Genomic DNA, 16,296 nt, shown 5'->3' with positions numbered 1-16,296 from the left:
GCAGTTATCGACCTGGGTGGTTGCCATTCAAGATCCATGGTGGTTCTATATTGTGGTGGATGCAGAAATGTGCTACACCACCATATGCTCCCAGACCTGACCTGACCTGTAGTTCAAGGAAATACAGAGAACATATTAGCCAGTCGGAACAACAACAAAACAAAAAAGGTTGAAGGTTTGTCCACTGTGGCATTAGTACAGTTGTCTACGGTGACGAATTTGTTAGAAATGTTGTTGAATCTAGATATTCTTGCAGGCAAAGCTTTTAGGCTCTCACCTCCATTATATGTACACAAGCATTTATTTGAGTAGGATGATGGTTTGGAAGTATTTTCTGTCTGAGGTAGACAGTTTAAATCATTATTTGCAAAGGGCATAAAGAAATACCAGTTTCCTTTTGTGTTTCTGGCTCTATTTCATTAAAGGACCAAAGGTTCCAGTGCCGGAGTGAAGGGTTTCTGCGTGGACTTTGTGATAGAATGGAATAATTAAACACTCCAAGGTACGTGGACGGTCTGTCACAGAGTCAGATTGAATTTCCTGGAGCTTGGAATATGAGACTGAAGCCAATAAGTGGACCGAGGACCTGTCCAGGGTGTACTCCACCAGATAAACTCCAGCGTTTTACAAACCCTAAATGGGTAAGTTCAGAATGGATGAACAATCCATCAACAGGCCCACAGCCTCACTCCATCCCTTGCTGCATGCATCTACAAAACACGCAATCGTTTGGCTATCATTGGCTATCTATCGTTACCACAGTATAAAATCACTTGTGAAACTTTTCGATTTCTTTTTAATATTGCTAACTCGTGAATGCATAAATTAACAGAGTGTTTGAGAATGGCAACATTTCCCAAACTGTCCAGATGGGATTTTATCTAAACAGGCCCTGAGAGGCAGATGTAAACACAACAAATACATCTGTGTCGGTAATGTTGTGTGTCTGCGTGGGAACAGGGTGAAAAGCAGCACTCATTTATCTGCAGAAGAGGTTCCAACGCCACTGGAGAGTGTTTACTCATCTGGAATGAACACAGAAGGTGATAATGGAAAATATCCGATGTCACCAGGTTACTGTCATTTGACTTTAGCTTGAGGCTAATTCCCACATTCAGGAAGTTTGCCTGAGGAGCCATAAAGTTGGGAAAATCTGAAAAGGTCTTCTTTGAAAATGAAATGAAAATGTAAGTCTGTTCCATAGGAGTGACACCTTTGTCAAGAAGATCCCAGTAATTTTAGCACACCCAGCAGACTTTTTTTTTGCCTTCTTTCACCTTGTTTGAAGGACCTACTACCAACTAGTTCTTCATGCAGTTGTCACATAAGCCAACAGCCTTTGTAGATACATCATTTTGTCCTCTGGCACTCAAAGGGGATGTACTGTGCATTCAGAAAGCATTCACAGAGCTTCACTTTTTCCACATTTTGATGTGTTACAGCCTTATTCATTTTTTTCCCTCAAAATTCTACACACAGTACCCCATAATGACAGTCATTTTTGCAAATTTATATATATAAATCACATGTACATAAGTATTCACAGTCTTTGACATCGAGCTCAGGTGCATCTTGTTTCCACTGATCATCCTTGAGATGTTTCTACAGCTTCATTGGAGGTCCACCTGGGGTAAATTCAGTTGGCTGGACATTATTTGGAAAGACACACAGCTATCTACATATAAGCTGACAGGTTGACAGTGCATGTCAGAGCACAAACCAAGCATGAAGTCAAAGGAATTGTCTGTAGACCTCAGAGACAGGATTGTCTCAAGGCACAAATCTGGAGAAGGGTACAGAAACATTTCTGCTGCTTTGAAGGTTCCATTGAGCACAGTGGCCCCATCATCTGTAAACAGAAGAAGTTTGGATCCATCAGGACTCTTTCGAGAGCTGGCTACCTGTCTAAACTGAGAGATCAGGGGAGAAGGGCCTTAGTCAGGGAGGTGACCAAGAACCCGATGGTCACTCTATCAGAGCTCCAGCATTCCTCTGTGGAGAGAGGAGAAACTTCCGGAAGGACAACTATGTCTGCAACAATCCACCAATCCGGCCTGTATGGTAGCGTGGCCAGATGGAAGCCACTCCTTAGTAAAAGGCACATGGCAGCCAGCTGGAGTTTGACCAAAGGCACCTGAAGGACTCTCAGACCATGAGAAACAAAATTCTCTGGTCTGACGAGTCAAAGATTGAACTCTTTGGTGTGAATGCCAGGCATCATGTTTGGAGGAAAGCAGGCACCATCCCCACAGTGAAGCATGGTGGTGGCAGCATCATGCTGTGGGGATGTTTTTCAGCAGCAGGAACTGGGAGACTAGTCAGGATTGAGGGAAAGATGAATGCAGCAATGTACAGAGACATCCTGGATCAAAACCTGCTCCAGAGCGCTCTTGACCTCAGACTGGGGCGACGGTTCATCTTTCAGCAGCACAGTGGCCCTAAACACACAGCCAAGATATCAAAGGAGTGGCTTCAGGACAACTCTGTGAATGTCCTTGAGTGGCCCAGCCAGAGCCTAGACCTGAATCTGACTAAACATCTCTGGAGAGATCTGAAAATGTCTGAGCACCAACGCTCCACATCCAACCTGATGGAGCGTGAGAGGTGCTGCAAAGAGGAATGAGCAAACCGCCCAATGATAGGTGCACCAAGCTTGTGGCATCATATTCAAGAAGACTGGAGGCTGTAATTGCTGCCAAAGGTGCATCAACAAAGTATTGAGCAAAGGGTGTGAATCCTTATGCACATGTGATTTCATAGTTTTTTATTTTTTAATAAATTTGCAAAAATCTAAAAAAAAAAAACAAAAAAAAAACCTTTTTTCATGTCATTATGGGGTGTTGTGAGTAGAATTTCGAGGGGAAAATGAATTTACTTCATTTTGAAATAGGCTGTAACATAATAATAATTTAAAAAAATGCAGTGCTGTGAATACTTTCTGGATGCACTGTAAAACTCATCTTCACAGAAAAGGAACATATTGCATGAGGGTATTGCCAGACCAAATTTGAAGAAGAAAACGCACCAGTAGATTTAAACACAAGTCTGAAGAAACTACCCCAGAGTATATTTCACATTTGGAAAGTGCGAGCGCAAGCTCCCAGAACGTGTAAAAAAGTATTTCAAGAGTTTCTCTAAAAATACTCATAATAAGTGATTGCTCCAGAAAAGTACTGACATAGATCTTCTGAACAAGGGGGTTAAATTCCTTTGCCGTGGGGGCTGTGACAGCCCAGCTCTGCCTCGCACAGGTCCAAACCTGCCTTTCTACCTCTCTGAAATGCTCCACATACATCACTGCTTGGCACGAGACGGCGTAGCCACGGGCAACGAGAAATTAGAGCAGGAGTGCAGGTCTGCCAGCTGAATTGAATACCTGATAGACTGAGAGGAGGCAGACAGGAGAAAGGAGCGAGACTATAGACGCCTTTACAGTTGGAGCTGAGGACATTTATGAAAGACAGAAGTGGCAGAGATTTGACATTCATACTTGACTTATTGTTTCATAGAATTTGTATATTACTGTGTTACCTGGGGACTTGGTGGTGATTTTTAGTGTCTTGGGTGTCGGGCTAAAAATTATGACCACCTTATTTCACCTGTAACCATGGACTAAGATAGCTGCTAAAAGTGCTAACGCTATTAGCACCACTCATTAAATAACACAAACATTTCAGTCGATGCAAATACTGCAGCACAGATATCTTAGATGATGAGTGATGATAATTACCCACACAACAAGCTAGATTACTTACAGATATTTGCAATTAAAATACTCAGTAAGACAGACACGGACAGACCAAAACTACTTTTAAACCAGGCTGTTTACTTTTGCTCTAAAGTTGGACTTTTTAACATGGGCTTCTACGGCACGTGTGCTTTGGAGCATTCCGTATTTGTTATTTTCAGAAAGACGGATTAACTTCAGTCACTCTTTTATTCACACATAATGCCAAAAATGTGAAAAGGGCTAATGATTGATTGAAAAGTAAATATATATATAAAAAAGATCTAAAGTTTAACGTATTGATTTTGTAAATGGACCCTCACAGCGCACAGGTGAGCTAAGTTCTGTGGAATCCCTGTCTGTGTGATTTTCTATGAAGCGATAGGAGATAAACATCGCTGTCTGGCTACAGGGATGCAGACAATAACGCCGCAAAACTTTGCGTGCAGGTTTTCCAAAGTGAAAACTTTTTATTTCAATGTGTTGAGTTGGTTGTGAAACATTTTGTGTGACTATTTCATCTCTTTGTCCAAATCCATGGATTGCAATTCAATTTCCTCTGCAATTTCATGAACAAAATTCTAATCTAAACTGATGAATCCACACGTGAACCCTGAGAAGAATCAGCATGATTATGTATAAACATATTGGAATATCAAAGTTTGAACATCTGCAAACTTGCAGCACTGTTTGGATGAACCTCAGCCTGACCTTCATATTTACCCATGAGCCTCAGCTGTAGACAAAACAAAAGATCGCTGTACGTCTGATAGTGTATCTGAGACATCGAGGGGCCGACGAGACCCTTGACGTGCCGCGAACTGAAGACTGTTTATGGCATTTGTGCAGCAGTGTGCATCCAATGTCGCTGCTCTGTAGCAAATATGAAGAAAAAGATGCTTTAAGTGTACTAATAAAGGACAATTGTTCAAAACTGTTCTTGTACATTATGTTGTAGTTCAACATGACCGCTACACGGAGGAATAAAAGGAAAGACTTAGAGGAAAAAATAGAGGGAAAAAGGAATTACAGGAAATAATAGAGGGAAAAAAGGAAATAGAGGAAAAATTAGAGGGAAACAAGGAATTAGAGGAAATAATATAGGGAAAAAGGAATTAGAGGAAAAAAGAGAGGGGAAAATGGAATTACAGGAAATAATAGAGAGAAAAAAAGGAATCAGAGGAAAAATTAGAGGGGGGAAAAAGGAATTAGAGGAAATAAAGAGGGAAAAAAGGAATCAGAGGAAAGATTAGAGGGAAAAAAGGAATTAGAGGAAATCATAGAGGGAAAAAGGACTCAGAGGAAAGATTAGAGGGAAAAAAAAGGAATTAGAGGAAAGATTAGAGGGGAAACAAAGGAATTAGAGGAAATAATAGAGGGAAAAAAGGAAATTAGAGGAAAAATTAGAGGGGAAAAAGGAATTACAGGAAATAATAGAGGGAAAAAAGGAAATAGAGGAAAAATTAGAGGGAAAAAGGACATTAGAGGAAAAATTCGAGGGAAACAAAGGAATTAGAGGAAAAAATAGAGGGGAAAACGGAATTACAGGAAATAATAGAGGGGAAAAAGGGAATATCAGAGGAAAAATTAGAGGGGGGAAAAGGAATTAGAGGAAATAATAGAGGGAAAAAAGAATTAGAGGAAAAAAATAGAGGGAAAAAGGAATTACAGGAAATAATAGAGGGAAAAAAAGGAATCAGAGGAAAAATTAGAGGGGAAAAGGGAATTAGTGGAAATACTAGAGGGTGAAAAAAGGAATTAGAGGAAAAAATAGAGGGAAAAAAGGAATTACAGGAGATAATAGAGGGAAAAAAGAATCAGAGGAAAAATTAGAGGGGGAAAAGGGAATTATAGGAAATAATTAAGGGAAAAAGGAATCAGAGGAAAAATTAGAGGGAAAAAAAAGGAATCAGAGGAAAGATTAGAGGGAAAAGGGGAACTAGAGGAAATAATATAGGGGAAAAAGGAATAGAGGAAAAATGAGGGAAAAATGGAATTACAGGAAATAATAGAGGGAAAAAAAAGGAATCAGAGGAAAAATTAGAGGGGGAAAAGCACACTTAGAGGAAATAATAGAGGGAAAAAAGGAATCCGAGGAAAGATTAGAGGGAAAAAAGGAAATTAGAGGAAAAATTAGAGGGGGGAAAAAAGGAATATTAGAGGAAATACTAGAGGGAAAAAAAGGAAATTAGAGGAAAAATTAGAGGGGAAAAAAGGAATTACAGGAAATAATAGAGGGAAAAAGGAATTAGCGGAAAAATTAGAGGGGGAAAAAGGAATTAGAGGAAATTAGAGGAATTAGAGGAAAGCAAATATTTATTAATCCATCAGAAAAAAATGGCCCAACCTGAATAATGTATAATACAAAATAAATAAATAATAATAAAAAACAGCAAATCTTTATTATTCAGAGAAAAAAAAATGAAATGTAATCATGCAGATTATTTCGTATTCCAGAATTAAAAGTCACATGGTTGATTTCATTTTGATGCACGATGTAACTGAACTTGTGAGATAATTGTGCTCTTTGACATGAACACCTCTTGTATCAGTTGGACATTTTGTTGTGTACATATAATGTTTTACATAGTTTTTTTTTTTTTTTTTGGACTCTGTATTTTGGCGGATGTTGGATTTCAGGCCCTCAGACTTGAACAAGCTCCTTCTGCTGCTCAGTGTCAGGTCTGATCAGGGGAAGCGGGCAGGTCTCTGCAGGTTCCTGACGTCCCAACCATATCTCCCACATATCCGGGCTTCATGACAACAAACTGATCTCAGCGGTTAGTTCAGCTCTGTTCGATTCGGCACGATGAAGAGGAAAAAAGTTCCAGAGGAATTGTGGACTTTGTCGGGGCAGGACAACCTGTGAACCTGCCAGAGGTTTGTCTCACAGCCTCTCAGTCCCAGAAAACTCCCACGACCGCATGCAGCCTTCAGGGCTGAAACCGCTTGTGACATACGTCACGGAGTCCTGCTTTCTGCGTTCGGCACCCTGTGAGCTGGAGCGTGCTGTGTGTGTGACACGCCCACTCTCTTTGAAAGGAGAGGGGGTGTGGCAAGTAGCAGCTCCTTCCTATTTAAAGTAACAGGCACCACATGCGTGATATTTTTAGAAAGTAACTTTAATGATTTCTTTTTCAGCCGTGAGTCAAAACAGCAGCCTGGTGTGAAGTAAAAAACTGTTCAGATCAGAAGACGAGACACGTGGGAGCTGATGTCGGGGGATGAGAGAGAGAAGAGGGAGAGAAGGAAAGGATTAAAATGGAGGTAAAGAGGTGAGACGGGTATGGAAAGAGAAGATAAATGGAACCGAGAGGGGGATAAAAAGAAAGAGAAGGATGGAAAAAAGAGGCACAGGAGGGAGAAAAGAGAGACAGAAGGACAGAAGGACGGAGAGGAGAAGGGTGAGACGGAAAGAAGGGACGGATGGGGTGATGAGAAGGAAGGAGAGAAGCAAAAGAAAAGGAGAGAGAAGGAAGGAAAACCAGAAGAAGAGAGGGCAAAACAGAAAAGCAAAGAAAGTAGGTTAGACAACAAGGGTGAGAGTGAGGAAAGGAAGTGAGGAGTTCATTCTGAGCACAAAAAAATTTGCATGTCAACAAAAAAGACCTGTGATGACATCATCAGGGGGCGTGTACTGTACTGCATCCACAAACGTAGAAAAACAATCTGAATCAAAAACCAGAAGGATTTTTTTTTGTTGTTGGGGGGGGAAGGACAGCAACAGGAAACCATCCTTCACAAAAACAAGTGCAAAAGAGTGAAAAGGGAAGAATTAATCTTTAAAAAACACTGAGTCACGCCGTCTCAGACATCTGAAGACAAATAAACCCCGTAATATAATGGAGACATAAACGTGAGGAAAGAGTATGACTGGCGAGCGTCCTTTCCCGCGCGTCCGCTGGGGGAAGCCCTTTGGAACGCTGATGGAAGAAACAGAGGAGCAGATTAAAGAGAGCCAGGCGCCCTCCCACGCTCACAGCGAGAAGCACTAAACATCACGCCCTGTAACCATCACAGTCTGACATCACTCCTCGCCAGCGCCCCCTTCAGGCAGACACGACATGGACAGGTGTAACAGCTTCTTTAATATAATTTGGTCTATACATATATTTCAACATCAAGAGGTATTTTCCCGTGAGTTCATATTTTACTCGCCCACATGTTCAAAGCAAGTTATTTAATGTATGTTTACCATCACTACCAGCTTTAAGTGCTGCAGTAGTGACAGCCACTGAAGTTCTGACCTTGTTTAATTCAAGCTTTAGGGCCCTATCTTCTACCTGGTGCAAAGTAGCACCCACGTTGTGTAAACAGCGGGTAAAATTGCATTTATCCTGGTGGCCAAGCGGCAGCAGAAAACATCTGCACTGTAGACCATTAAAAACCTGGTTCCCCTGCAAGCCAATGAAATGGGGTATTGTTTTCACTGTCTGTGTATCTGTGGACAAGATAACTCAAAAATGGCTAGAAGAGTTTCCTTCAAACTTGGTAGGACTATTACTTGGACAGATATCTAGAGGTGATTAGTTTTTGGAGTAGTTTGGTCAAAGGACAAAGGTCAAAGCCAAGGAAAATTTTGTCTGAAAACACTTTTTTTGTATAGCTGAACAATCAAGAAGCCTAGATGGATGATCTAAACATATATTGATCAGCAAAATATTTGTGATTGATTGATATGAGTGACTTCATAAAGGGGATAACAGCTGATTGGCTTCTTTGATGTTTGGCACAAAACACACCCATGACTAATTAAGCCAATAAATCCAACCCGTATGCACGCTATTTGGCACTCAGATTACATACCCTCTAAGTGACACTGGACACACCCCCAACTGGACTGGCGTACCAAGGATCATGCAACGTAGATCGCAAATATAGGGCTGATGTGTTTAGCTAACGCAGGCGATTAACCGTCCTGACAAAACCCTTGTTAGTTCGAATTCTTCAAAAGTACTTTAGTGGAGTAGATCCTAAAAGAGCCACATCGTGTTTTGTAAGTTTGTGAAGGTTGAGACAGAGATGCGTTGGCACGATATCTGAGTGCAATCGAGGGAGCCAAGAGGTAGAAAAGTGGAGAAGTAACGGGAGATGAGGATTGGATAAACAACAGATAAGTAATAAAGAGGTGTCGAGTGATGACAGGTGGAGCCAGTCATCTCGGGTCAAACAGTATTCACAAATACTCTTCAGTACCTCATCCTGCACTGTCAGGAAGTTCTAAAACCGAAATATATAATTTTGTTTTACACGATGACATTTCACTCATCTGCTTTTAAAGGTGGAAGAAGAGGTGGAACGCGAGACGAGATGTTTGAGTGTATAAACCCTCCGTCCCGGCGGCTGCTTAGAAGTATTATTTTTTTTGCACTCCATTCATTTTTTTTATTTGTTAGCAAGAATACTCATAAAAGTAGCATGTTGAGAACGGATGCCTCTGCCGTTGGATGGATTTCAGGGTAATTTGTGGAGAATGTTACTCTTTAGTAAAGAGAGGTGTTGATTAGATTTTTGGGGAAAAAAGATCTCTTTCTGTTTCTCTCTCGTTATTTCCAGAATTGGGTTTATGACATCACAAACATCTATACTTAAGTCACAAAGTTATATAGATTGTAGTTTAAAACCTCTCCTGTTAGTTCCCTGCTTCCTCATCTAATGTTAATATTTCAAGATGAAATGTTTGAGCTTTTGCAGAGGAACACACTCTGATTCACATTTTTTTTTGGGGGGGGGGGGGGAGTCTCTCTCTTTTCTCCTCTTTCTATCTGTTGTTCTTCATCTTTGACCCTAAACACCACTCTGTTTCTTTCAGGATGCAGTTGTGTTATTTCTTTCAGAAAGACAAAAGCATCATGAAGAAAAAAAAAAAGAAAAACTGGATGATGTACTTTGAGGAAAAGAAGGTCAGGAAAACAGAAGTATAAAAAGAAGGAGGACAGGAAGTCTTGTAACTGTTCTGTGTAGATGGACTTGTCAGGTAGCCCGATGGATTACTGCCACAAAAGCAAACATCAATCCAGACGGACTACATTCAGCAGTCAATATTCAACCACATGGAAAACAAACACAACCGTTTGACCCATAACTTTAGAATTATGATGAGAAACATCAAGAATTTGTCAAATTTTTTAATGTGTGGTCTGTTTGAAGCTGTGAGAACTGGAAACGGTGCTGTGCCGAGGTAATTAGCTGTCTAAACATTTGGTGTTAGTTCTCCTTGACTTTTTCCGCCTCTTAATCCTCATGGCTTCTTCAGCTCACTGACGCTGCAGTGTGAGTTTTACCAGAAAACAAACACCTCAGTCTGCAAAGAGCAGCAGGCATAACAATGATTTATTAAGATCCCACATAATGAGTGCTAATTGCATGAGTGATTTAATGAGTGTAAATTCACAATTATAGCAGGCGGGTAATGCAACGTGGACATCACTTTGCAAATGAGGATTTTGCAAGTGCTGGCGGCTGTGATGAAACAGGCCACTTGCAGCTGTGTGACAATTGCGCTTTGTTATGCACAAACTCTTCCACATAACTGAGCGTGTTCACATGCTGACAATTAAAGAAAAAGAAAACGTCTCATATTTCAGAGTATTTAAGCAAACTGGTGAATAGGCACACAGACAGCTGTGTGTCTGAGCACACAGCTGTCTGTGTGTGTGCATGCTCTGTGCACAGTTTTGGCATGATGCACGCACATTTGCATGTGCATTCTACTGCATGCAGTCTCCAGGCAGAAGAGTATCCAGCAGAATGTGCACACACTGCATGCAAAGGTGTGCATGCATCATCCCAGACCCCGAGATGTAAGTGTGATTTTATTTGTGTATAACATTAGAAGGAGGAGGAGGGCTTATATTGTCCTTGTGGAGACACAAATACATACAATGAAATTTGTGCTCTGCATTTAACCCATTCTAATTACAGTTATGCAACATGCAGCCACCAGGAGCAGTAGGGAGCCACAGTCCAGCACTTGGATGGCAACCAGTCCAAACTATCTGTCAGCTGCAAACAGGTGAAACCAGTGCATTGCCTGAGCCTTCTCCAGCTGCTGGAGTCCTCATCTCTGAGGCATCTGTGTACTCCAACATACCCAGAGGAATGCACCACATGGCCAAAATAGTGCAAATACGAATATACAGCAACTTATATCAGTATCCAAAGGCAGTCGGACCGTGTAGATAGTGAAACCTCCGTCCTCATCCATGTTTGCCGCTACAGATGTAGAGTAGACCAGAGAGAAGGCTTATGACACGGTACTGGTTTCACCTGTTTGCAGCTGACAAATTTTCATAAATGATGACAATAAAATCCTGAAAAATGCATCTGCAAAACAAAAAAATGGCAACAACAGGAAAAAGGCAGGGTGGCTAAATGCACAAATTAATGTTTAATATATGGATTTATGGGGGAAGAAACCCAAATGCGGAGCAAAGTGGCACCAGAATTGTCCAGGCATGTTTTGTTTATACACACAATATCAGCTAGGGGGCAACAGCTAGAAAATTGAAGAGATGAGAAAGACAGAGATGAAGGCCGTCATCATTTCCCTCTGTGTGTCCTCCTCCTCCTTAACTCCTCTCTGACTCTACTATTCTTCATCATCCCTCATGGCCTAGATGGTGTGAAAGTGGGCGGGACACATTCCAGAGGACACAGTGGGTCGCCCACACGACCACTCGCCTTTAAATTCAACTCGCCATGGCAACAGCACCACCCAAACTGCCAGTTCAAAAGTCACATCGATGACACTTCATGCAGCCGGTAAAGAACCCGCAAATACACAACCACTTCTTCAAACGCACTCATTTATCACGCTGTGTTTCACGGTTTCTACAGGTGTCCTTGTTTAACATCAGTCACGCTTCAAATTCAGCATTTAAAACACCCTCCAAACTTATTTCACATCTTGGTGGTTGGTTTTGTCTTGAAGTAGATGGAAACCAATGTTGTTGCATATTTCCACCAATGGATTTAATATTTAACAATCAAGCAAACAACTCAAAGATTGTGTGTTGCCGGGTAGATTTCACTTTGAGTCAAACCGACAAAAACCACACCAGATTTCGCAGACTTAACACAAGACCACAAGATTTTTTTATTTTCAATATTGATCAATTAGTCGTTTGTTGAGCAATCTTGTAATCTGGTGTAATAAACAATATTACTGTGTATTTCATTCATGTCATCCATGAATGAATATATAGATGGTAAAAAAAAAAGGATCTGGAATCCGATCCTGATGAACACCAGAACTTAAATGCTGGACTAATTATGTTTTTTTTTTGTTTTTTTTTATACTCTTGATCATTGCATAAAGATTGGTTGAGGTTGACTAAAAAGTGAGTCATTTGATGATCAAATATCCGTGGTTGAGGAAACAGGTTTGATAACAGAGACTGTCCTCTCAAATACTCAGCTCTCAATTTATAAGTATTTGTGACCTTTAAATTTGAATGCTCTCAGAGGTAACACACAGGAAGATTTTGTTCAGTTTATCAAAGATTTTCAACCAATTTATCCCCCAAAGTGGTGGAATAATCAGTAGTATAAAGAGGAAAAAAAAAACATTAGATTTTGGTCTTGATCAGAGTCTGGATGTGGTACCTTTCTTTTCACAAGGTCATTTTTCAACATAGTCATAAATTTTTCAAGTTTCAAGAGATCTTCAGAACCTGGTGGAATCATCACTTGGGTGCAGAGGAAAAGCTTGTTAAGATTTTGGTTTTGATCAGGAATCAGGTTTTGCCCAAGTGTGGATTCAGGATTATTATTGAATTTCATATTTGCAATGTTGGGGTACTGTCAGACATTTAAAAAAAATATCTCCAAACTAATCTCCACACAACTTGAAGGAACATCTAGAAGAAAACCAGTTACATGTTGGTGTTGATCAGAATCTGGATGAGATTCACCATTTTTTTCTTGTCTTCATGTTTCTTATTGAGACTATTTTTCAAAGAATCCTGACACAATGAGCACAAGCGCTGTGGAGCAGGATAAGGACCCATCTTTGCTCCAGAGAACTATGCTCTTGTTTTGTAACAAATAGAGCCGTAAACCTGATAATGTTCGTAAACTCAATGTTAAATTCCTGGATTGTTTGGCCTTGGTGAAGGAATGCGCTCTCACAGCGCAATTGTGTGGCTTAGACCTGATTGGACACGCCTTGATTTGTGGGTAGGCTCATGAATAATTAATGATGTTTGAATATTCATCTTGGATCCTGTTGGAATATTACATGAGAAGTCAGAGATGCTGCGGGCTTCGACGGGCTTGACTGATTGATGGGCTTGACCGCGCGCATAAAGCGACACACCGCTTTGATGACACCTGCTGTCACGCAGAGATGTGTCAAAGACGCAACAATACAACACGCGCACCCATCAGCGTGCACAGAGAGTTCCACGCGTGTCTCCACGCCATCTAAAGACGCGTGAAGCAAATGTCTGGTTCCTCACTCCAATGCGTTTTCCAACAAAATCGCGCGTAAATTCTGTTGGGTGTTCTTTAACTCAAAGACAACTCGCGGAGGAACGAGTCTTAATTTTAGCCCCTAAATGTGCCTCTTTACACAGGTTGTTTCTGAACAGAAGGAAGCAACTCTTCAAAGCAGCACGAAGCTGGAAAAGGCCGTAAAAATGTTCCACAAACGCGCCATTGCGCACAGGATCGACGCGTAAACGTCTTAATTACACACGTGAGGTTATTATTTTGACAGCAGCCTAATTATTATTGGCGCAGAGGGCTCGAACAGCAGCTCTATTGTTAAACTTCAGCCGCAGGAGCCGCCGGTGGGCTCCCGGTGAGCGCCAGGTCCTTTGGATGATCGTGTTGCGTTGAGAAAAGCCGGCCAGATTGTGCAGAAAGAGGAGCGTACTTACCTCGGAGTGGACTCGCTGCACCGCGGCGCACAGGCTGAGGAGGAGCAGCGCCGCGGAGAGCCGTCGGAGGCTGTCCTCTGTTCATCTCGGTGAAATAAAACCAGGATCCGCTGTGCGCTAACACGGACAAACTCGCATGTCACAGCCCCTGCGTGTCCCGCACTGAAGCAGAAATAAGACCAAAATCACGTCTTTTACGCGCACTCTCAGCGCTCGCACGGCTGCTGGTGGTCCCGGCTCTGGAAACCGTGCGCCTCTGCGCTCCCCCTCTCGAACTTTTTCCTCTCCTCGACTTGCAAACCTGCCCCACCGGATCTACTTTCCACTGCCACAGCGCATTGATACTGACCCCGCACCTCCACCAAGGGGCAATTAACCTAAAATACAAGCGCTGCGTCATTTGCGCACCGAAGTGTTGTGCCAAGCCATCCACCCAGACGTGCCATTTACGCACAGTTAAACTTTATTTAATTTCTTATAGATTATTGTGGATATTTACATAAAGTACCTCACAGTGGCGGATGGATTTGGTAAGCCACATTCCTACCTAATGCCTGAGGGTGCACAAAAAAAAAGGTTTGACATAAAAGCTTTATTTGACATATATGCCCGGACACGTCGCATTCCTGTTACATTATTAAAGGTCCAAACGCTCATATTTTAACCTGACATTGGCACAAAATAATTTTTTACATTATTCCCATGTTGTGCCTTAATTTTCACATAAATTAATCAGAAGTTTAATTCTGCACTATTCACCATTTCAGGAGGGAAAACAACAATAGTCACATAATGACAGTATTCACTGTCAAGATTGGGATAATTATTTTTTATTATTGATAAAAAATAGTACAATCCATTATTGATTCATTTTCTGTCACTTGTCTTGGTTGGGTCACAGCAGTAGACCAGGCAGCTCATCCCACACTTCCCCATTCTTCCCCCGTGTCCCAGTTGTATGTACCTGGAAGACCTCAACAAGGAGACAACCAGTGGGCATCCTCACCAGATGCACAAACCACCTCAGCTGTCTGTTTTCAGTGCTAAGGAGCAGTTCTTTAAATGTGGAAACCACTACCCCAGTTTGCCAATCTCGAGGTACACTCCAAGACGTGCATGCAGCATTACATGGGCATGACACCCCCAACAACATCCAGAGACTTCAGCAGTTTTAGATCAATTTACCATCATTTGGAGTTGTTAAAAGCCAGGTTGCCTAGTTGCTGAAAGCTGCCTAAACACTTTATACCAGTCTATCTTTGGTGTAAACCAGTCCAAACTAAAAAATATTAAGTCCATGTAGATTCAGACCAGTTTCACTACACTTGTTATTTTGGGACCATTAAAAGCAGTTTATATCAAGATATTGGGTTTAAGCTTGTTTTAAACTAGTTTTTAAACACACATTATTTCATTTAAAAGCACCACAAACCAATTTATCCAGTTTAAAGTTTTTTAAAATTATTATTATTAAACCTGTTCATTAGAGCATTTTAAATCAATGCAAAGTTGGATGTCTGGTTGAAACCACTTGGAAAGAGCTTGAAAGAGTTACAAATTAGTTTAAGTGTAACCTTAACCTTGATGTCTAAATGCTTTAAAAGATGGTTTGAATGTATTTTTAACACTTTAAAACACTTCACTGTTGCTTCTACTTGAATAAAGGTGGGGAAAACAATTAAGCATGTTTGAATTACGAGACTGACAGGAGTTTGAGACATTTCACTGAAACGTAGAATATCTGGTTGAAACTATTTTAACCCAATTTGAAAGCAATTTCAAAGCTGTACCCTTTTGTGATGGTCTATTAAAACAGACTGTCTCTAGTTTGACCTGTGTAAAACTGTTTACTGTTGGTTTGGAGTAGATTAACTGTGGAAAATTAGATATTGAGTTTTAAACATATTTGAAAATTAGTGAAAGCAGTTTATACATTATAAACAGGTTAAAGGCATCACAAATCACGTTATCCTTAAGTGTAAGCCAGTTTTAAAGTGATTTTTTATTTAAGACACACTGACAACCAGTTTAAAGAAATGGCGCTGTTAATTAAAACCTCTTAAATCAGTTTAAAAAGATTTTAAATGAGTTTGAAGCAGTTTCAAACCAGTTTAAACCAGTGTGTCCTTGGTGTCTACAATTTAAGAGCATATTCAATTTATTTTTGCAAGTTTAAACATTACACTTGTGTTTAGCGCTGATTAAAGATGATAAATAATATGTCTGCTTTAAGCGGTTTTGAACCGGTTTGAAAGCAGTTTAAACCAGTGTACGTTTATGTCAGACAGGTAAAAAAACTACATCGTCTCAAATAAAACTAATCTCTTCGGTTTGAGAAGCTCGATCGAGTAAGAAGAGCCGTTTTATTTTGATGAGTGACTTTAATTAAGGGTGTAATCGGTAGAGAGCTTCATTAAGAGGAGCACCGAGCTCCGGCATGATGAGCCGTGTTGTCAAAGCTTTGAAGCGGGGACGTGATTGACATGTGGTGGCCCCGCCTCCGCCGACGCTGCGGTGCGCTGCAGATTTTGAAGCGCAGCAGCCGGAGAGCGCAGCAGCGACTTCAGCGCTGCCACTTTGGTGAGTTGGTCAACTTCTCATTTGACTTGTTCTGAAATAAGGCGGCGGGACGGAGCCGCGCGGGGCAGAGGGGCTTCGTGTGGGCTGTTTTTTGGGGCGCTTCAT

At 41.1% G+C, this 16,296-nt stretch overlaps 1 protein-coding gene across 1 annotated transcript in view; it reads right to left on the bottom strand.

The window, feature by feature from the left end:
* The window catches only part of col4a5 (collagen, type IV, alpha 5 (Alport syndrome)), a 61,389-nt gene extending 46,842 nt beyond the window's left edge, over positions 1-14,547 (bottom strand). The window contains exons 1-2 of the mRNA XM_034165085.1: positions 14,493-14,547; positions 13,612-13,688 (exon numbers count right to left, since the gene is read on the bottom strand). Of these exons, the coding sequence (XP_034020976.1) occupies positions 13,612-13,688; positions 14,493-14,547 (132 nt within the window). The remainder of the gene's footprint in view (positions 1-13,611; positions 13,689-14,492) is intronic.
* Between the last annotated feature and the right edge of the window lie 1,749 nt (positions 14,548-16,296).

The sequence above is a fragment of the Thalassophryne amazonica genome, chromosome 23, assembly GCF_902500255.1.
Source record: "Thalassophryne amazonica chromosome 23, fThaAma1.1, whole genome shotgun sequence".
Classification (NCBI taxonomy): domain Eukaryota; kingdom Metazoa; phylum Chordata; class Actinopteri; order Batrachoidiformes; family Batrachoididae; genus Thalassophryne; species Thalassophryne amazonica.
This window is presented reverse-complemented; position numbering and strand designations above follow the sequence as displayed.